The sequence below is a fragment of the Cheilinus undulatus genome, linkage group 6, assembly GCF_018320785.1.
Source record: "Cheilinus undulatus linkage group 6, ASM1832078v1, whole genome shotgun sequence".
Taxonomy (NCBI): Eukaryota; Metazoa; Chordata; class Actinopteri; order Labriformes; family Labridae; genus Cheilinus; species Cheilinus undulatus.
This window is the reverse complement of record NC_054870.1, coordinates 42,717,329-42,739,206: the sequence shown is the minus strand read 5'-3', so window position 1 is coordinate 42,739,206 and position 21,878 is coordinate 42,717,329. Positions and strand designations below refer to the sequence as shown.

At 39.7% G+C, this 21,878-nt stretch overlaps 1 protein-coding gene across 1 annotated transcript in view; it reads left to right on the top strand.

The window, feature by feature from the left end:
• ppp1r21 (protein phosphatase 1, regulatory subunit 21) overlaps positions 1–21,592 on the top strand; it is a 37,411-nt gene extending 15,819 nt beyond the window's left edge. The window contains exons 14-22 of the mRNA XM_041789408.1: positions 397–524; positions 1,088–1,237; positions 2,241–2,333; positions 5,766–6,026; positions 6,415–6,450; positions 10,272–10,388; positions 11,079–11,177; positions 11,263–11,391; positions 17,964–21,592. Coding sequence (XP_041645342.1) covers positions 397–524; positions 1,088–1,237; positions 2,241–2,333; positions 5,766–6,026; positions 6,415–6,450; positions 10,272–10,388; positions 11,079–11,177; positions 11,263–11,391; positions 17,964–17,993 — 1,043 coding nt within the window. The 3' untranslated portion in view covers positions 17,994–21,592. The remainder of the gene's footprint in view (positions 1–396; positions 525–1,087; positions 1,238–2,240; positions 2,334–5,765; positions 6,027–6,414; positions 6,451–10,271; positions 10,389–11,078; positions 11,178–11,262; positions 11,392–17,963) is intronic.
• The last annotated feature ends 286 nt before the right edge of the window (positions 21,593–21,878 follow it).

Here is a 21,878-nt window from a genome sequence, read left to right as displayed (position 1 = left end):
GTTTATGAAGGGTAAATATCCAGAGGCGTCAGTGTAGCATCCATCAGACTGCAGAGCCAAATGGGAGTGTAATTTAGTGCTCCCCGGCACAGAGGAGTCACTTTGATACAGCTGGCACATTGGAGTGGAAATGAGTTTATGATTACCTTTGATTACCTTTATCCATTTGTCCGTTTGTCTTGGTTCTTGTGTTGATGGTTATTGTGGTCAAATGTGCGCTCTAAGATCTGCAGTTTTACAAAATGAAAGTATGTGATACACATCATTTGCACACCAATCAGTGAGGGAGTGTGTACGGGTTGAAAAGGTTTTGAAAATGTCATATATTGTTGGTGAAGCTATAAAACAGCCAACTGATAATCTAAATGCCACTTCTATCCTTCTGTTTCTGCTCAGAGATGTCAAAGCACTACAACCAGAAGGCAGGCTTAGAGCAGGAGCTCCCCACTGTCACACAGAAGCTGTGCACCACCACAGAGTGCCTGCTGGGATCTTTGGGCTCTCTGACCAGCAGCACCGGCAAGGTAAGCCCAACAGGGGGCAGGCTGAGGCAAGGATTTACCCCCTAAGTCCTTGTTGCATTTGTTAGCTGTGATTCCCATAAGCTTAATTGTGAGAAGTAAAGAATTTCCCTCCTAACTGCATCACGTAATTTCCCCCTGATGTGACATCACAGAGCGGCAGGACTCAGGTGGGCAGTGCTTAAATGTTCAAAGATACTGTCCAAATCACAGTTTTCACAGCTGCTCCCCACTCAGAGGAAAGGGAAAAAGGATTTCTGTTTCTGAATCAAGTGAAGCGTTGGCTGAGATGTGTCTGCCGATGGGAGGGACAGTCCGATGGGCTGCAGTTTGAGTAGCACGCTGGCACACAGCGTCTGGAGCAAGCCTCTTTCTGGGAGTGATCATTTCTGCAGGCTTAAAGACATTTATCATCCTGGACTCTTGGTGGTGTAATCACCTCTCTGCTGTGAAAACACTGTTTAATGTGATGACAGACAGAAAAGATTAAGAAATGAAGGGATCAGTTAGTGTAGGAGATTTTTTTCCTCACCGATTTGAGACATAACGTCACTGTTTTGTTGCAGATTGCCACTTTCTTCAGCAACAACTTGGACTTCTTCACGTCACCAGGCTACAGTCCAAGAGGCAGCACAGTAGCACTTAACCCTTTACAAGCAGAGAATATGCTGGCTAACAAAAAGAGAGCAGCTGCCTATATCCAGGCTATCAAAAAGGTTAGTATGTGCACATTTTTCCCAGCCTGGAGTCTGGGTCAACTTAGTGGAAGGTGGGAGGCTTTATCTGCTCTGTGGTTATTAAAATTAGATTTGCACGTATAAACCAAAATAATGATGAAACACTTAGTGAATAGTTTATACTGGGGTTTTGGGAAGCCCTTTCTGTTGGGATGTTATCGGTAAAAACAGTTAGGATTTATGTAACACAGAGCACCAGGGGCCAAGTGGTTAGTTTATTTTGACTGTCACTTTTTCCCTGTGGGTCTCAAAGGGCTCAGTTTTTCTTAGTAATAAGCAGGGGAGGTCTTGAAGTTAAATAGGTTGGGACCACTACTTAAGACCAAGGGTGGAGGGTAACTGATTATTTACTTTTTTAGAAATTATTTGTCCTTTATTTTAGCAGAGAGATATTACTGTAATTGAATAGTTTTTTGTGTACTTGTACTTTTTTAGTAGTTTTTAAATCAGAAATTTTATTTTTACTGAAGTATATTTTGAGGAAGTATTGTACTTCAGTACATTTAAAAAACATCAAGTACTGAGCAAAAAATAAATCAAAACTGAAGTCAAACCAAAGAGGTCTAAGACTTTTGTCAGCGACATGGAACTGGCCAGAAGTTTGGCTTTGATAACACGTCTGTCAGCAGCACATAGAGAGACAATGATGCCAGATCACTTCCAAAACACTTCCAAAACAGTCACGCTTTATTGTAGAGGTGTGCCTTAACATTTATTAGGGATTTTTGGCAGAACATTTTTCAATGCCCCTGGTACTATGCAAGGACATCCAGAGCATGCCTAGGGTTGTGCCAATCTTCCTTCCTGCCCAGTGGTCCCCTCAGGCCAGCTTCTTAGCCAGTACATGCCTTATTTCAGCCTCAGTGTTTTGTCCAAACATGCCTAAAAGTTTTTCATAGTAATATAAGAGTAAATTTACTCTCAGATATTTGTTTGTAATAACTAAATGTTTTCCCACTTCTTATTTTGTGTCTCCTTTCAGCCCTGTCCACAGTCTGTCCCATACAAAGAAGCTCTGTCAAACCGCCGAATACTCACCAGCTCCACGGAGAGCAGAGAAGGTCTCACCCAGCAGGTATGACTCCAGTTAAAAACTGTTTTTAAACCATCTCTGATCTAGTAATTAATTTCATAAAGAAGTCACATTTGGCCAAGAGCTACAGCTAGAGACTTTATCATGTGGAAAATGTAAGCAAGTGCGAGTCAGTGTGTCAGTAAGTTTAATTTATGCTATATACAATCAAAGGCAGTCATGATACCAGATTTATACTCTTTGTGACCATTCTAGTAAAATGAAATGGTATTGTTACATGTATCAATACCACGGCAACAAAAATACAAGTCCTTGACCTCCTGTAATAGGTTATTTCTAATCTCTTTACAGATTCTACATGGGATTGGTGATAGATACAGATTGTTTGCAATCTTGTGATCCCAATGATGCGCACATGTCAGATGAGGGGAGAGTCTTAAGTAGTCTTGTACTGAGCTTGGAGGCCAGCTGAGTCACTTTAACATATAAGGAATTCCACATTTTGTCAAAAAGGTGCTTTTAATTGAAGCGGTGATGCGCCGTCATCAGCGACTGAGTAATTATGTGCTGTTCACAAATGAGCCTGTTTTACAAAACAGCTCTTTAGTGTGAGCCACAGTAGCTAGCTCTTGTTGGAGGGCCAGTTTTCTTCCCTCCATTTTTTGTCATTATTTAATCCACATTTAAAATGCCACTGTTAAAAAATGAAGAGTTAAACAACCAGCTCTACTCAGCTGAGTTAAGTGATCTGGATCTTTCAAAAGAGATGGATATCCCGCCATAACGTGCATGGCTGGACGTCAGCTGAGGAAACATGAGCAAGATCAGAGTTTAATGTGCTAAACCATGGCAAATCTGTCCTACAACAAAGTGCTTTGTGGAAACAGCCATACTTGCGCGTTGTGTGACGCCGCTCGTCCAGGCTTTAGGTGGAGGCTTTTAATCCACATCTGCTGCTATTTCTCTGTGAGTTGTTTAATTTTTTTTTGTTTATTTATTTTTTTTGCCCGGATGTTTCAGTACTTTAAGGCCACAAAAGTAGCTTAGAAATAAAAAAATATATATTTTCCCACTTTGAACGCTTGACATTGTCATAAACAGCACAAAATATGGTCTTTTGTTAGCGATTCTCTATGCAGAAATCACTTCATACCCCTTATCTGGAGTTCTCTGCTGCTGCATGCATGCTTAGTCAAAGAACCTATAGATGGATGAACTTTATTGTCTCTCCCAAAAGTCTCTCCTTTGACAAGCCTCAAACAATAAAAAACATTACATCAAAACACATTTCAAACACCAAGCACAGGCATAAAAAAGGGGGGAATGTTTAAAGCAACAACTGATAAAAACAACTGTGATACGGTGTCTATTTTGAATTGTTCTGGGTGGTTACTGCAGAGGAAATGAAGGATGAATTGCAGATGTTTTTCTGGGCCAGGAGGATTTGTATCGTCTGCCTGATGGCAGTAACTGGAAGGAGTGGTGGAGAGGGTTAGAGGGGTCCTTTGTAATCATGTGATCAGGATGGCTGTCCTGATCACAAGCGTTTTTTAAAATGCAGAACCTGTACACAGAGGTCAGGATGGTCGACATGGGAAGTATTCTTATTTCCGTTTGTAGAATATAATCCAATCTGTGTTGGCCATTTGCATAACAGCAGGCTTTGGAGTATACGGCAGAAAAAGTCCATGTAGAAAGCAAAAAGCACGCAGACTGTTGTACAGCTCCTATGATGATTTAATGATGATTTATTGATATCTTTAAATGGATATCTGCTTAGAAGTGATGCTAACTATCCATTATCATACATTTTAACTTCTGTAAGCCATAAATCTGCTTGATGTTTTGTTGTCACTTTAAGACAATCAGAGTTTAGATCTCCAGACTACCTAAAATGTATCTGAAAGCATTAATCTGACCTCAATTCAATCAAACAACTCCAAAACGCTCTCGTGGACAAGTTGTGACCTGCACATTCACCACGCTATGAAGTAATCATGGAACATTACGAGACGGAGATGTTTTAAAGTTAAATGCAAAGCCAGAACTGCACTCCAGACATGGCTGATGCACTGTGTCACTCCGCCCAGTGGTTTACTCAAGAAATAGTTCGGAGTATTTGCTTCATGTGTTGTAATGTTGCATAATTGTATATTATTTCATAGCGTGGTGAATGTGCAGGTCACAGTTGTTGGATTGTGTATTTGATGAGTTTGATGAGGGAAAGCAAAAATACCACCTGCTTCCATAGCGTTAGCTGTGCAGCTGGTATATCGGTCCCCCAGATCTAAAAACAGCTTGCACCGACAACTAAAGGAAACAAACCTATTACTAAGACTATAGGAATTATGGCAATTGGCGAATTTGCCAAAATGTTGAAGTATCCCTTTAAGCATTGTTTTCCCTCCTCTTGAGGACAGACCTTACAAAACTTTCATATTCACCTTGTACTAATTTGCATCATGGTTTCACTATTTTGGCAATCGTAGTCCCTGTTGATTCCAGGTCAGTAACAAGAAAATTGGTTTCTTCTTTGGGCTCATACCTATCAAGTGAGTCAGACTAAACTGCTGTATAACTTGAAGTCTTCTGTTGAAGTGGACTGAGAATTAACAAGTCAACAGCTGCTAAGATGTCATGGGTCAAGAAATAAAACAGTTTTTTGTCAACCATTAACCATTAATGTCAACCATGACCATGATTGATTTATACAACCAATTAAAGGGGCTGAATACTTTTTGTAGACACTTAATGACTGAAGATGGGAAGATTTTTAAAAGTTAATTACTTTTCAGTGCCTTTTATCGTTAAATAACTGAGACTGTGTTGTTGTGAAATACACTGTATCAAAGCCATCATGCAGTCTTTCAGTAACACATAAACAGTTTCACAGGCCTTTTGTAACTTTGTGGTCTCAGGCTAACATTCAGGAAGTTAATAAAAGGTGAATATGGATTGATGGTAATAATAATAGAGAAATACACCACAGTTGCAGCCATCTCTGTCTTGACACAACATAACACAGTCATGATATTTCATTCCAGTTACTCTTTAGGGACAGGGTGTGGAGGAGAAACTCTGCCAGTGGATTCACATATTCTGCCTACAAGTTACAGAATGTCTGCTTTCTAGTTTACTTTTGTAAATGTGTCCTTATGTCCTTATAAAACTGCTTAAATTTGTCTCGTATGCTCTAGGTTTAGTATTTTAAGTGAAAGCCATTAAGTAAATGTATAAACACAAACTTTATCTGCCCTCAGGGCCTGTTTTTAGAGCCGCCAGGTTTTGGAAGGAGTAACCCAAAGACATCAGGAGAGCAGAAACACTTCCATCTTTTAAATTGGCCAATTAATTATTCTAAATTCCCTTCCCCTGTGTCATTTAATTTTCTTTCACTCCCTCAAACTATTACTGAGAGCCCCTGCCACAAACTCACTGTCCTCTCCTCTCCACTCCCTGCTGGCCCCGGTGCAGGTGCAGCAAAGCCAGGAGAAGATCGCTCGGCTGGAGCAGGAGAAGGAGCACTGGCTCCTAGAGGCCCAGCTGGGGAAGGTGCGGTTGGAAAAAGAGAACCAGCGCATTGCAGACCTGGAAGCGCAACTCGCAGTGGCTCTGGGGGGAAGTCCAGACTCACGAACATCTGCTACAGCGGCCAGCACGCTTGCACAGAGCCACGAGGAAGCAGAGACGGAACAGAAAGCTGCAGGGAAAGAGACGACGCTCTGCACCAGCCTGGTACTGTCACTACTCCGGCTGCTGTATGTGTTAGATTTCACTCTCTGCCTGTGGCGCTCATGTCTGATTTGCTTCAGCAGAGGGAGTAGCGTTTTTTTCCTCTTGTCTCTCCCACACTGAGCAAGTTTTTGCTTAATAAAACTCAGACTTCAAATGAGCTGACATAGCAGTGTGGAAGAATACTGTTGTTGTATGCAAGTTCAAATGCAGTCACAGCCCAGAGCATTTTGTCTCACTGCTATTTTTTCTCATGTGTGTTAGCTGCTGTTGTTATCTTGTACATGGTTAGTTTGTCTTGGCACTGTCAAAGCCTGTCTGAGCTTGAAGAAGATTTAAAACATCTGATTGATTCACTTACTGACACATTTTTTTGTCTTGTTGTCACCAGGTTGGCATGCTGTGCACAACACCTTCAATAGAGAACGTGAGTTGTCAAATAATTATGATGCTTATTTCTCATGCTTACATACTGTAAAATCCAGTGTATATAAGGCAGACTTTTAATACGTTTTTTATTTATAAAGCTGGCTGTGTCTTATATGCTGGTACAACCATTATACCGGTAGAGCGACATCTGCTGTCATAGCCTCTTTTGCGGCAGCAGCCATCACCGATTGCACACAACCTGGCGCTTTTGAAAACTGGAAAATCACCCGCATTTATTGTGTATTCAAGTGGCAGCTACACTGTACTCCAAGCTGGTAGGAATGGGCACCACTTTTTAACAGCTTTTCTTCCTCATTGGTTCATCATTATTAAAAAAATCCATTGAGACTGGATGCAGCGTTTCCATTTCAATACCTTTAAGACTGAATGAGATGCTCAAGCGCTTATACCTTTAAGACCAGATGCCTTTCTGCCCATTTTGATGATCTCGTTGTTTTTGTAGACATGTGACTGAAGAAGTTCGACATAATTTACACGTGAAAGGCAGATTGGATTGAAAATGTTATGATTTTAGCCTCTTTTTCTTCCACACAGAAAAGTTAATCAATGGAAAAGTTTTTAAAGTTGTGCAGTGAAACAAACATGAGCGACTCAAGCTAGAAAAGTGACCTAGAAAACATTAGACATTGAAAATAACAACAAATTAGACAAGAACAACCAAATTTAGACATTTACCTGGAATATATTACTGCTAGCCTAGACATGTTTGAAGAGGATGTTGATTATTTTTTTTGTTTGACTGATTGATTCTTTAAAAATGTTTATCAACTTAAAGGCAACGGTAGTGATGCAGTTAAATTTACAATATCTAGAAGTTTTGCATTGACATGTCTATATTAATAAAAAATGGACTACTATAATATATCAGAATCAAAATCATTTTATTGTCATTGTACAACGTACAATGAAATTGTTTTTGCAGTTCCATTTAGTGCTTGAGCAGTTTCTCATTTAATATTGAAACTGCTCTGGGATATATGCTGTTTTTTAGTCTGTTAGTTTTGGTTCTTACTGAACTGTCTTCCTGAGGGTAGCAGTTGGAACAGGTGATGTGCTGGTGGGATAAGTCCTTCAGGATTCCCAGGGTCTTCCTGTGGCAGCGGGACCTGGACAGCTCCTCTAAGGAGAGGAGAGCACAGCCTGTGATTTTCTGTGCTGTGTTGATGACCCTCTGGAGAGCTGTCGTCTCCTGAGCAGTGCAGCTGGAAAACCACACTGGGATGCAGTATGCCAGTACATTTTTCAATGGAGTATGTATAGATAATACGTATTTTTCGCCGAGTTCTCACATAGCTCAAATATTTTCAGTGGTTTTCAAAGCCAGGAATATTCTTCATTTTTAGAATTGTAACACAACGTATCTTGTTGTTGTGGCTGTCATCTGGGGCCTCTGTGGCAGACATGACTTGTTTAGCGTCGCTTTGGAAAAGATGGATGTTGCGTGGAAGACTTCCTGTACTGCTACTGGCCAGCAGTAGTTGCTGCCTCTCATTCATGTTTTGTGCTGCTTACTTATGATGGACCACATTTATTCTCTGCCATCGGTTGTGCGTTCAATCCCCATAGCTCACCCCTGTAATGTGGAACTGCAACCCTTCCAACCCTTGTAATGTTGTGGTACTACTGGGCATTTCCAAGTTGATTTGAGACCAGACAAACTGGCCAGTTTGCCAACCTCTGCATCTTACTCCTCTACTTAATTGAGGATTGAGGGTTGGATATCATTTTTGTTTTTTCCAATACCAATGCTGAATTTTTTTTTCTTAAAGGTTTATTTTTGGGCATTTCTGTGCCTTTATTTGATAGAGGAGGACAGTGGATAGAGTTGGAAACAGGGATGAGAGCGGGGGAGAGACATGTGGTAAAGGGCCTCAGGCCAGATTCAAACCCGGGCCATCCGCACACACGGGGCACACGCCCCAACCACTTGGCCACCTGCACCCCTAAATTAATTTTTTTAATGGTGGCAGTGCCTGGACAGTGCCTGAATTGTGCCTGAATCGATACTTTTAAGGGAAAAAGTATGGTAAAAGGCAGTGGTTGAATAAAAGCTTGATATAATCATAAATGATTCAAAGAAAAGATGCCACTAGAACATACGTATAGGTAGAGGTGTAACTAAATTATGCAAGAGGCTCAAACATAACATATTTTGCATCTTTCTTTTATAATTTTGGAGGGTCATGGCAGGGTGGCAGGTATATGAAGCACCGAAATCTGTGATTTGATTTGGTACAGTGGGTATCAGTACCACGTTGAGCTGGATTTCGATACTCACCCCTAGCTTGTAAAGCGCTGTTCTAGGCATCTGACTACCCAGAGTGCTTTTACACAGCACGTCACATACACTATACACTACACTTTCACAAACTGACAACAGAGGTTGCGATGTAGAGAGGCTGTCATTGTCATTGTCATTGTATGCCATGCACATCACACTCAATATTTAATGGCGCGTTAAGTGTCTTTTGCAAGGAGACATGGACACACCAACCTTCTGATTGCAAGAGGGCAACTCTACCTACTGGGCCACGGTAGGGGTGTAAAGGTACGTGTATTCATACCATACCAATTCAGTACAGGCCTCTCGGTACGGTACAGACGTGTACCGAACGGATACATGTGGCTCTTACACAGACAGGAAACCAGAGAATAACTCACAGTCACACTGTCCTGGCAACCACACAGCCACAGCAAATGGCAGCAACAGCCTGAACATTCCCAGATAAAAGTGTCCTGTTTAGGAACACTTTGTTTCCCTGTAAAATACAACAGTGGACAAAGACAACAACAGTAGCACTGACATTATTCAGCAGCTGTGTCGCTGACAGCACATCATCCAGCGGAACAATCAAAGCATTTTAAAAAGCACCACATAAACAAGAACATCACTGTAGGGGGAACAACAGAGTCTCACCAGTCGGTTATGAATTTCCTACTATTTAAGATCGTTTTGATTTTTTTGTGCTGCAAGTGATCCAAGAGTGTTTGGCCAGTAGCTTGCCTCATTAACTAGGAATGCCATTATTAACAGCTTTTCTCCCACATTTTGTGGAATTCAGCCATAAAACAAAAACATTGGTTTACTATGTAGTAAATACTCCATATGGAGTGCAATTTCTGTTTAAAAGAGTCTTCACTTCAAACCAAGGAGTGAACAGCAGGGGTGGACTGAGCCTAGCAGTCTCTACTATCTTTTGTTGTTGTTTTGATTGAGAGCCCCCTGGTGGTAGAATTTACACACTCTGCATTTAAAGCCAAGGTTTAAAGCTTTGAAATGTATTGTGTTTCATGTCTTGGTGTGCAACAAAGGCTGAGAAAGATTTTAGTAAACGTTGATATTCAGTTTTCAGGAAATGCTTAGGTTTTGGAGGGTGTTTTTTTTTGGGCTGGTTTGAGTGAAAACACTCCTCAGTTAAAGACAACAAGTGAAACAGAAAGGAGGGCAGCACATCTTGTGAGCTGAGGCTCCACAGGCTTCTTCACAACAATCACTGCTGGCTGAGAGCTCAACTGTCATACTGTAGCAAGTAGCTATGCAAACTCCAACCAACAAAAATAGATGATAATAAAAGAGCAACACAGATACACAGGAGCTACACTTTTCTGAAGGCGATGGAAATCATTACACAGGAACAGAGTTTACAGTTTTTCTCTCTAGGAGACTTCATGAAACTAAGAATATCTTATAAACCAGTATGACTTGTATTCTGTATTTTAGGGTATTTTTTAAAGAAGTATAAGCAAATCCTCATCAGAAATGTGTCTTATCTCCTTGATGTTGTGTCTGTACTGCAGGTGGGGGACGAGGAGTCCAGGGAGCAGCTGATTAAAACTCACTACATGGCGAGAGTCGGAGAGCTCACCACACAGCTGCAGATCTCAGACAGCAAAGCGGTGCACTTTCACTCTGAGGTGAAGCCCTCACTTGAATGTTTATCTCCGTAACTGGCTGCTTCTGATAGCAAAGAGCCGACCTTTTCAAAGTGAGCATCCTTTCTAACAACGCACGTCAGCTGAGAAGAGTTATTAAAACCCTCACAACTTCCTTTAAGCACCTCTTCAGTGCAGGAAAGTCAGCCACCATGCTCCTTTGTGTGTTTCTGTCTTTAATCACTCCTCGACTATTTTTGTCTGCTTCTTTAATTTGTTTGAGAACAAAGAGAGCAGAAACTGAACCAGAAGTTAACCTTGTTTCTTTGTTTATACTTTTCCTCCTTTAAGAATCAGTTCCTGCGGCTCATTATTTCCAAGTGTCTCCTTTCTTCCCTGAGAAACTGACACCTTATATTTTTAGTATTACGGCAGAGCTTGATCTGAATGTAGATACTTGTTAAAGTGACAAACAGTTGCAGTGCGACTAACCGCTGCGTCACTCATCCTTGTTTTTTCATCGTTGCAAGAGGGATAGACCTGATCTTGAGTCAACATCTCCGGTATTAAAGTGTCACTTCTTTAAACTGTGCATTTACCTATGACACCTCTCTCATATGCACCTATTACTCCAGGAAATATCTCCATTTATTTTGGCTTTTGCAAAACACCTAGGAGGGTATTAAGCCTATCAAGGAACAGCAAATGTTTACTTCCTTTTTACCTCTCTAGTGTCGAGCTTTGGCCAAGAGATTAGCCATTGCAGAAAAATCACGGGAGACTCTGAGCGACGACATCAAACTGGCCAATCAGAACATCACACACCTGCAGGTAAATCACCAAAAAGCTTCCTACATATGTTTTCACTCTTGATTTGTAAAGTATCCACACTGTTATCATGGTTCCTGTCTGACAGGATGAGCTGGCTACGACGAAGCGGAGCTATGAAGACCAGCTCAGCATGATGAGCGACCACCTGTGTAGTATGAACGAGACTTTGAGCAAACAGAGGGAGGAAATCGACACACTCAAGCTTGGTAGCAAGGTACACAGCAAAGACAGATTTTTGATGTCTTTTTTTACTAAATTTTCTAAAAACAGAATAAACATGAAAAAATATGACAGCAGAGTCAGATACAAAAAAATCAAATTTAAAACAAGAGACTGTAGAACACGCAGAAAGTCTCAGAGATGTCAACCATTAGTTTCTGAATAAGCATCATTTAACTTTCGATCAGGATACAGACAGGAAAAAAGATGGAGCTGAGGGTGGGGCCTTCAGCCTTTTGGCAGCAACTTTAACCAAACGGCAACCTCTGTGGTTGAAAACTAAAACCAGAGCAGAAGTGCAAAAAACTGTAGTTCCTCAAGTGTCTACTTGAGGCTGGTTGCAGAAGCACCAAGTCACATGCACACCCCATGCTAAAATGCAGATTTTTACTGTGGAAATAAACCTCAGCCTGGTGCAAATAACAGTTTCAGTCTGAATAGTTAATTTCTTTATGGGCAAACTTTTAGTAACTTGTCTGTTTTGGTTAAATAGAGGATAGGAGTCATACATAATTACAGGCGTAGCTGATTCAGTTGGAGGCCATCATGATGTTGCTGTTTATCATGGGTCTTAAGACTAAGGCTGACATATACCATTTTTCATCTGTGGTGCATGCACGGTAGTCACATCTCGAGGACTTACCATCTTAGTCCTGTGACCCAAAGCACATCAGGCTGCCACTTTTCTCAATCCTGACTATTCTACATTTAAGTCTGCCTGAAATCATCATCTGAAGTCAGATGACTGAGCACTGTCCATTGTATATACAAAGTATTCAAAGCCCCTTCACTTTTATCAATTTTGTTGTGTTGCAGCCTGATGCTACAACTGTTTGAAAAACAAAATATCATATTGCCTCAAGTATTCAGACCCTTTGCAGCAACACTTCAAATTCTCATTTCTCTGGACCTTTGCTGGGATGTTTCTACACTTTGATTGGAGTCGACGTGTGGTATATTAAGTTGATTGGGCATGATTTGGAGAGGCACATATCTCTCTATAGAAGGCTTCACAACTGACAATGCAAAGCAAAGACCAAGCCATGAGGTCAAAGGAACTGCCTGCAGAGCTCAGTGACAGGATTGTTGCAAGACACAGATCTAGGGAAGGCTACAAAAAATTGTCCTGCATTGAAGAGCACAGTGGCCTCTATAATTCTCAAATGGAAGACGTTTTACACAACCAGAACTCTAGCCCAGCCAAACCAAGCAATTGAGGGAGAAGGGCCTATGTAAGAGGGGTGACAAAGAACCAGATGATCCCTCTATGTGAGCTACAGAGATCCTGTGTTGAGATGGGATAAAGTTCCAGTAGGACAGCCAACACTTCAGCCCTCTACTGATCTGGGCTCTATGGTAGAAAGGCTAAACAAAAGCCTGTTCACAGTGCAAAACACATGAAAGTCCGCTTGCAGTTTGCAAGGAAAAGCATCTGGACTGCTCTCTGACTGTCAGAAACAAAATTCTCTAGTCTGATGAAACCACGATTGAACTGTTAATATAGTCAAAACAAATTAGTTAAAAAACATCATACCCCATACATTTTTGATGGTTAAAGATGTCGGCTATTTTGCACCGGTGTAGCTCAGAGTAGGCGCCATTAAGCAGAGGGCTTAGTCCTAAAGGCACTGGTTGTGGGATCAATTCTGAGTCTGGTCACATGGTTGGTGCATGTCTTCCCCCATTCTCTCTCCCCATATTTCCTGTCTCTCTTTATCTCTTATCAAATAATAATTAAAAAAAATGATCAAAAATAATCTTTTGTTAGTCAATCAAGGAAATGCATTTTTTTTTTTAATTTTTTTTGCTCTTTAGCACTAGCTTCAATTTTTAACACTTGAAGTTAGAGCTCAGTGTTAACAAGCATGAGGATGGGTGATATATTTATATCAATATCAAAGTGTGGATGAGTAATATGTATCAGGGAGTACGCAGCTGATGCAAAGCAGTGAAATACTCAGTATTTGCGTGACTTTAAAAACCTCCTTTATTGCTAAACAATCTGCGATCTTTGCTTGATCTATTGAATTGCAGTCCATGAGTCTGGTCTAGTTTAGTTGAGTTTTTCTAATCAATCATCGTCAAAAAGGCCACTTCAACTGAAAGATTAATCAGAAATTAAACATGATTGAGTTGTATTTCTTTAAGTATAGTTAGAATCTGTGAGACTCTATTACAGAATATTTTATCATGATAACCTTTACCTACAGAGCCGTTGCTAAGAAGTTCTTTACAATCAACATAAAAACAGAATAACAACTTACATGGAAATAAGGGCTAGGGAAAGTCAGTCCAGAGCTTTGAAGACAGGAGTGCAAGTATGTGATATTCCTCATTTGCTCTTCAGACCCAGAGAAAAATACACATAACCATTATAAGCTCATCAGAGATGGTGCTCAGGTACAGAGAGGTTAAGTAGGACTTTGATATAACAAAGGGCTTGCTGATGTTAAGCTTTAAAAATGAGCAATAAAAACTGAAATATCAATGCAGAAATGAAGGCCAAGCTAGCACCAAGTGGCCAGAACTGAAGTGTATGAAAAATCTCTCCACTTTTTTTGTGCTCGACACCGAGGTGAAAAATACCAGGAGAAAAGAAGTTTTGGATTTTGGTGCAGCCAGGCTGTAATTTAAAATAGATACTATACAGACACTTCTAGTCTAGTGCACAAAAAGAGTTTCCTTTTCGACTCGACTACATCAGACCATGCCTCTATCCTGAACCCAGTCCCTGTGAGTCTCACCCATTCAATTTTATGCTGTCAGTGTTGAATTTATTTAGAGAATATAATCCTCTGTTGAAGATGGATATGAATTTGAAACTAAGAAAAAATAAGTCAATCAAGTTCTATCAGCTGTTGAGTTTAAGGCAAAATCTAGCGATGATAAAACGTAATCCTTTCAATAGATGATATGGATGTTATGCCAAATTTACCTTTGAGAGTTTCTCATTTGATAGTTTTCTCAGCCTTGAACGGATCAATGATAATACTGGTGCCTTATTAAAGGTGCAGTATGTAGAATTTTCAATTTAAATATTTAAATAAGTTTAAAAAGGCCTGAACATATTTATTTCTTGTACAGTACTTAAATATCTGACAGGATGTCATGTCAGAGGCTGATACATAAGGCAGGAGTTACTGCTACTGGAAGCTGCCGTTTTAGCTACCTGCTATATCTACTAGGGGTAGCGATTTCTGCCCAACTCCTCGTTGAGAGGAGTTGGGCAATCAACAAGTTAGTCCTCTTGAGCCATCCAGCAATGCTTCCCCTTTTTTATTGCTGCCATGGCTGGTTGTATTTTCTTCTTCAATCAGCTTGCTTCCTGATTGGCTATCATTCCATTCCATGGAAAACTGACAGATTTTTTCTCACTCAACAGGATTTTTAATCCTAAATATTAATATTTTAATAGTAAACATAATATTTCCTGATTTTTCCCCTTTTATAGTTGCATATCTTAGAAAAATGTCAGTTGTCTCATGTTATTGATTTCCATATTTTCATTTCGTTCCATTCAGTGATTGTTGGAGGTTTTTTATTCAGCATTTTTTCTGGTAATTTCCCTTCTACTACTGGCTAGTAGTATTTTCAGTAAATATCTGTTTTTAAGCCTAGTTGGTACATTTTTTAAACGAAGTACATTCAGAAAGCATTTGGACCCCTTCACTTTTTAAAATTTTGTTAAAAAACAGTTCATATACTACTTTATCTAAACTCAGTACCCCATTATGTCAAAGTGATGACAGAATTTTGGAAATTTTGCATATGAATTAAAAAAAACAAACTGAAATTTCACATTTACAGAATTATTCAGACCCTTCAGAACAACACTTGTAATTCAGCTCAGGTTCCTCCCATTTCTCTTTATCATTGCTGGGATATTTGTAAACCTTAATTGGAGTCCAGCAGTGGTAAATTAAGTTGATTGGCCATAATTTGGAAAGGCACACACCTCTCTATGTCTTTTTTATTGCTTTGATTCAGAACCCCTTGGAGGTATAATTTACATACTGTGTGTTTAACATCAGTATTGAATGATGTTATTATAACACATCTCAGTGGGAAAAGCTTTTGGGGGGCTGCAGAGCTTATTTATAACCTTTATTTTCAGTGATTATAATAGATTTTTGCTTTTTTGTTCTAAAATGACAAAAAAAATCTTTCTGAGACTTAGGTTCAGTCTCAGGCTTGTTTTCAGCTGTCACATCTCACTAAGTCTCTGTGGAAATTAATTTAAAAGCTCAGACACTTAAGAGGACTGTAAAAAAATCCAGTGGCTTTAGAGAGTGTGAAGGATCATTTCAGGTTTGGGCAGTGATATGTGACGTTGTAAAGTTTGTGTCAGTTATGAGGTGGTCTGGGAGGTCAGTGGTGGTGTTGTGGTTGCTGCCAGGTCTGATGGGAAAAGCACCTGCTGAAGCCATCTGAAAAAGTCGTTAGTTTGAGGCCACAGAAATCGAGAGGCCTGATTCAAGCGTGCATGTTCCTGCATGTAAGCAAGCAGACGGCTGCATGTCGGGAAGTTGCAGGACAGAACACGTTTGTGAGCTGAAGGTGGTGATTTTCTTTAGAAGGCCAGAGACCCGCCTCAGCATGTTTTAGATTTTTAAACAGTGCAAAAAATGTGAGCAACCTACTGCCCTTAAATGCAATACAACACTTTTAATTTAGCACCAGTGCTAGATGTGTGTTGATCAAAAGTGGGCAGACTTTATACTAGGGCTTGGCAGTATTTAGAGATTTAAAGGCATAATGAAATATTTTCAAAGAAAATATAGGGACAGACAGTATTGTTATCAAGATAGAGAAGGGTTTGCCTTGATCCTTGCCAGTTCCAAACACTTTGCCAAATGTTGACAGTCTGTTTTCTGCAATTTAGGTAGAGCTCTCTTGTTTGGTGAAATGTATGGCTGTAGATCATCAAGTTTCTGCACTTGTTGTTATTATCAATTATTGAAATGAGGGGGATTTTTCTGTTTCAAACACGATAGTGTGGACAACCTCAATACATGGAAATACTGCCAATGTTTTTGTACGTTTTAGACTGTGTATGATTTTTTTTGTTGATCAAAACCATAAAAAATCACCAAATATCGGGGTCTAGACCTTCTGGATTACAACTTACAAAGTAGTGTACACCCCCTTGGATGTTGTACTCATTTTTTGATTTTACAAATGAATCCTGGTCAATATAATTTGGTTTTTGACCAAGAAAATACAAAAAAAAAACTCCTTTATGTCAAAGTGAAATCGTATTTCTACTAAGTAATCTTGATTAAATAAAAATATCTAAGGTAAAAGGAGTGACTGCATAAAAATGTACCCCTTTATTTAGTAGAGTTACCTTTGGCTGCAATCACAACACATGAGTCTGTGGTGATAGGTCTCAATCAGGCTTACACATCTAGGCACTGCAATTATACTCCATTCGTCTTTGGAAAAACTGCTGTCAGGTTGCACAAGGATTGAACATCCCTTTTCAAGTCACAAGTCAAGTCAGCCACAAACTTCTCCATTGGATTTCGTTCTGGGCTTTGATTTGGTGACTCAAGAACATTCACCTAGTTGTCTTTAAACTATTTCTGTGTAACTTTGACTAAATGCTTCGAGTCATTGTCTTGTTGGAAAATAGATCTTCTCCCAAGCCGTAGTTCTTTTGCAGACTGAATAAGATTGTCCTTCAGGATTTTCCTATATTTTTCTGCATTTATTTGACTCAAGCCTTCCAGGGCCAGCTGCCAAGAAGCATCCCCACAACATGGTGCTGCCACCACTGTGCTTCACGCAGGGATAGGGATGGTGTGTTGGTGTTGATGTGCAATGTTTGGTGTCCACCAAGCATAGTGTCTTGTCTGATGGCCAAAAAGCACCATTTTGGTCTCATCAGACCAAAGAACTTGCTTCTACTTGGCCATGGAGTCTCCGATAAGCTGTTAGGTGAACTCTGGTCCAGATTTAATCTGGGTCTTCTTTACCAGTGACTTTCTTTTTGCCACTCTCCCATAAAGCTTTGACTGCTGAAGAACTCGGAAACCGTTGAATGCAGTCTTTCCCATCTCAGCTGCTGAAGCTTGTAACTCCCTCAGACTCGTCATAGGTGTCTTGGTGGCCTCTCTCACTGGTCTCCTTCTTGCACGGTCACTCAGTTTGTGAGTACGACCTGATCTTGGCAGATTTGCACATGTACCATACTCCTTCCATTTAATAATAATGGATTTAACCAAATTTTACAGTGCTTTGAATTTGTTTGTATATCCATCCCCTGACTTATTCTTTTCAATAACCTTTTCTCTGAGTTGGTTGGAGTGCTCTTTTGTCTTCATAGTGTAATGGTAGCCAGGAATACTGATTAAACAGTGACTGGACCTTCCAGACACAGATGTCTTTATGCTAGAATCATTTGAGACACATTCACTGCACTAAACTGGTGCTAGTAGTCTCACTAAATGTGAAAACCTCACTAGGATATGACTGTGTTTTGCCACTCAGCTAAAAAATGAAGAGATACAATTTTAAGTTTGCATTGCTCAGCTCTTTATTCTGTAAATGTTCTGTTTCTTTCAGGGAAATGCAAAAAAGAACAAAGGACGTTAGGGCTGCTCTTCCCTCTCTGGCTCCATTCGGCTTCACAAAGGGCACCTTAAGAGAAGATCTGGTCCCTGTGGAGCCTCCAGCAGCATCCTGCTACCAACAATCCCTCTGTCTTCAAACCACAGGACGGATACACAAGCCCCAGACTCCTCCTCTGTCAGGCAGCAGAGATACAGAGACTGTGTGGAGGCTTGAACGTGTTTGACTGCTTCTTTTTTTCCCTTTTTGTTGTCACAGCACCAGTTATAACATGATGTGATTTGCTATGAAATGCCTGAAGCTTCTGTTTGACCTTTTGGCCAACGCAGAGTGGGAGAGAAAAACTTTCACTGTAAAAAGGGACAGAAGGAAGGAAGGAAGCTGGACAAGCTGATAATGCTCACTGAAGTCAAGACTTGAAGACCAAACCCTGTTTTTCTGTGTGCTTGTTTTTACTGCTAACATACGTTTTGGGAGAAAATGAAACTGTTACCCGCACTTTCCACAAGAGCCCTTTTCACACATGCAGGTAACCTAGCCTGAAAATTTCCTGAGTTGCTTGTTTACACTTGTCACTCATGCCAAAAAGTCAGTCAGTGGAGGGGTGGAGACATGGGGAGCTAGCAGAGAAATTTAAGGTTGAAAAAACTCTGTTTGCATTCAGACATTAAGCTCACCCAGGTCAATTGAGGAAATTTTCAGGGGTTTTGTGCAAGTGTGACAAGGACCATAATTTGTCTGCACACAGTTTTGTTTGCGCTGCACACTCCAGAGGATCGCAACCTTTCTAGTTGATCTCTGTTATGTGCCAGAAGCACCATTCTGCTCTGCTCCATTCAAGACAGTCTTTTTTTAACGGAGCTGCTGCCAGCACATGTCAAACAGAACAGAGCAGAACAGCCAAAACAGGAAGTCAGACACGAGAATGTACAGGTCATTGTATTTTACCAGTGGATTTTTATTTTGAGATGAGAAAGCCAAAGTTGACAAACAAGCTTTTTCCCATTATGTTTGAAACAGGAAAGAAGAGCTCAGAAATAAAACCCAAAGGCAGTTTGATATTAAATTGGGAATTCCCTCAAAAAAATCTAAGAAAACTTTTGCTCACTGTTCAACTTGCAAAGAAAAAGCCCATAAATTAAGCTATTTTTTAGACTAAAACTATGACTAGAAGTGTTTCTTCTTCCATAAGGAAGATGAAGATGAGCTAAAAATAGAACTTTGTTGACAAAAATTCTGTCACCAAATATTTTTGGTGGACTGTTGGATATTTAAAATCCAGGATTATTTCATCGCTAATATAAGTTGGTGTGTTTTAATTCAATGAAAGTATTGAAAGTGCATTTCTTTTTTTCTTTTTTTTTACACTTGAGTTAATTTTAGAACTTGGCTGATAAAATTATAACACAAAATAAATGTCTTGACTAAAAGTACAGAAAAAAATTTAAGAACTATGTTTTGACTAAAACTGGAGAAAAATGTTTTTATAGGTTTTTGTCGACAAAACTAGAGACTAAAACTATATGTTCTTTGCAGATGATGCCACACAACAGCAAAGAACTGTCCTTGGGGGCAAGAAGTGATTTCTGCATAGAGAAACGCTACCTCAAAGGTAGTTTTACTATGCCAAGCATTTAAAGAGCAAAATTATAAACTTTCATAACTCTTCAGCTACTTCTTTGTCCTGGAAGAAGTGAAATATTCAGGCATAATAATAGTCTAAAAAGCCTCTATCTAAAGCCTGGACAACTGTTGTCACACAACACTCATGTATGGTCCGTTTCCACAAAGCAGTCCAGCTTGGTTTAGGACAGTTTTGTCATGGTTTAGCACATTTAACTCTGATCTTACCTGCTTTCTCAGCTAAAAGTCATCTCACCAACCTCCAGTCTTGCTCACTGTGATGGGAAATCTGTCCCTTAAGAAATCCAGATCATTTGGCTCAGCTCACTAGAGCTGGTTGTTTGGCTCCAAAACATCTCTTCATTTGGTACCTATTTGGCTTTTTAAATGTGGGTTAAATAGTGGTCAAGGATGATGCATGCTTAAGAGTCTGATAGATACAGATCACACAGGCCTGTTAATATAGGAAAAACACAAGGTTTTCATCATTCTTTGCCTGTTTCTGCAGTTTTTTCGTCATGTGTGAAAGCATTCATGTTTTTTTGCTTAATTTTAAAAATGAGAGAAATTGTTTTGTTTTCATGTCCTTTTCAGATTCTTATTTAAACTCAAACTGCTTGAAAGGGCTCTTTATTCCTTGTTTTGCTTTCCTTTTTTTATTTATTTTTTTTTTTTTTAATACAATAATTAGGAAACAGCTGGTTTCTTGAGTTTGGCTTTCTCATCTTAACATAAAAATCCATGGGGCAAATACTACACTGACCCAGTTGTTTATCCAATCACTAAATCAATGATGTCAAAGTAATGGAAAGCAAATTAACAGCAAATCAACCTTCAACAGGCAAAGTAACATGCTTTTCGTATGTTCTCCTTATTCACGTGTCATCTAGTGATCCAGCTGCTCTGTGCTCAGCTCTGCTTCAGAATCAGACCCAGTCCCAGTGACCTAAGGTGTGCTGTGGATTTGAGCAAAAACCGTGGCACAGATGGAACACCGTCCTTGTGGAAAATACGGGTAAACTTTAGTGCTTCTTTGACAGTGCTAGGGAGTAAATGTGCATCTCATTGTGCGACTGTGGCACGATACACTTGTGAGTATTGTTTTACACTTAGATTTTTAAAATTAAATTAGAGATCATTGTGCAAGCCGTTCCAAGAGCCTCTAATACCATCTTAATTAAAAGACATGCATACATCATAAGCTTCTGTAAAGAAGGGCTTTAATGAGCAACCAACAAAGACTTGAATTCATTCCTCATTTAGGAAAACGTGAAGTCCTTTGGGCGGGGAGAAAAGGAAGGAAAATGTCTGCCTTGAAGCACTGATTAAACGTGTTTACTTGGACTAAAAAGGGCAGTATAGACAAGTCCAAGCTTGTAAAACGGTGTCAGTCTGTCTCTGTGATGTTACTCTTAACATAGATGTTTTTATCACCAAAGTAAGTATGGACATGCACTCGGACGCTTTCTGTGGCACAGATTCATGTTGTAATATGTAAGGACAAAAAAGGGTTAATGTGAATATACACTCATTTCAGATCATGATATAATTGTACTGTATCATTTCTAAAAAAGAAAAATAATGTGTAAATATATAAAAAAGGTGTTTATTCAGAGCTTAAATCTTTATTTTCCACAACATTTAAGATTATGATTTTCAGCTGTTTTCTATGTGTCCATTAAGGCTCCATTTTTGTGTCTCAAAGAGTAACTGGTGCTTAGACAACCTGATTCATGAGTCATGGCAGAGTGCAGTTCAAGTTTACAGTAAAATAAAAGCCTCTTTGGCTTGTAGTGACACGAGGAAAATGATAGAAGAGCCCAGCAGTGGATTGCAGCAGTTCATTCAAACCTCTTTGTTTGAGAATCCACACCTGCCAGCAAAACTTTGACTACAAAGATTTGCCCCTTAAACTGATAAAAAAAAATAACAAAAACACTTGTATTCTCACAATGTAACCTGTTGAAAAGCACATATAAATATGTGGATTAAAGAAAAGCTTGTTCAACATTTAAATGCTTTTGTGTGTTCAGATTTAACCTTGTTGATAAAGATCCTTCAACTTGCATGACCTCACTTTTCGTGCTGCGTTTCTGGGAGCTGGAAAGGACCGGGAGATTAAATTGCCTGCAATTTAAAAAATGAAAAACAGGCCATAACACACCCCAACCACTGGAGAATGAGGCCACACCATTGAATCGGACATGAGAGCTGGAAGATTTCTGTTTGATGCCGTCACTTTGTTTTGGAAGGAAAAACATGTTCTATCATTGTAGCTGAATTCAT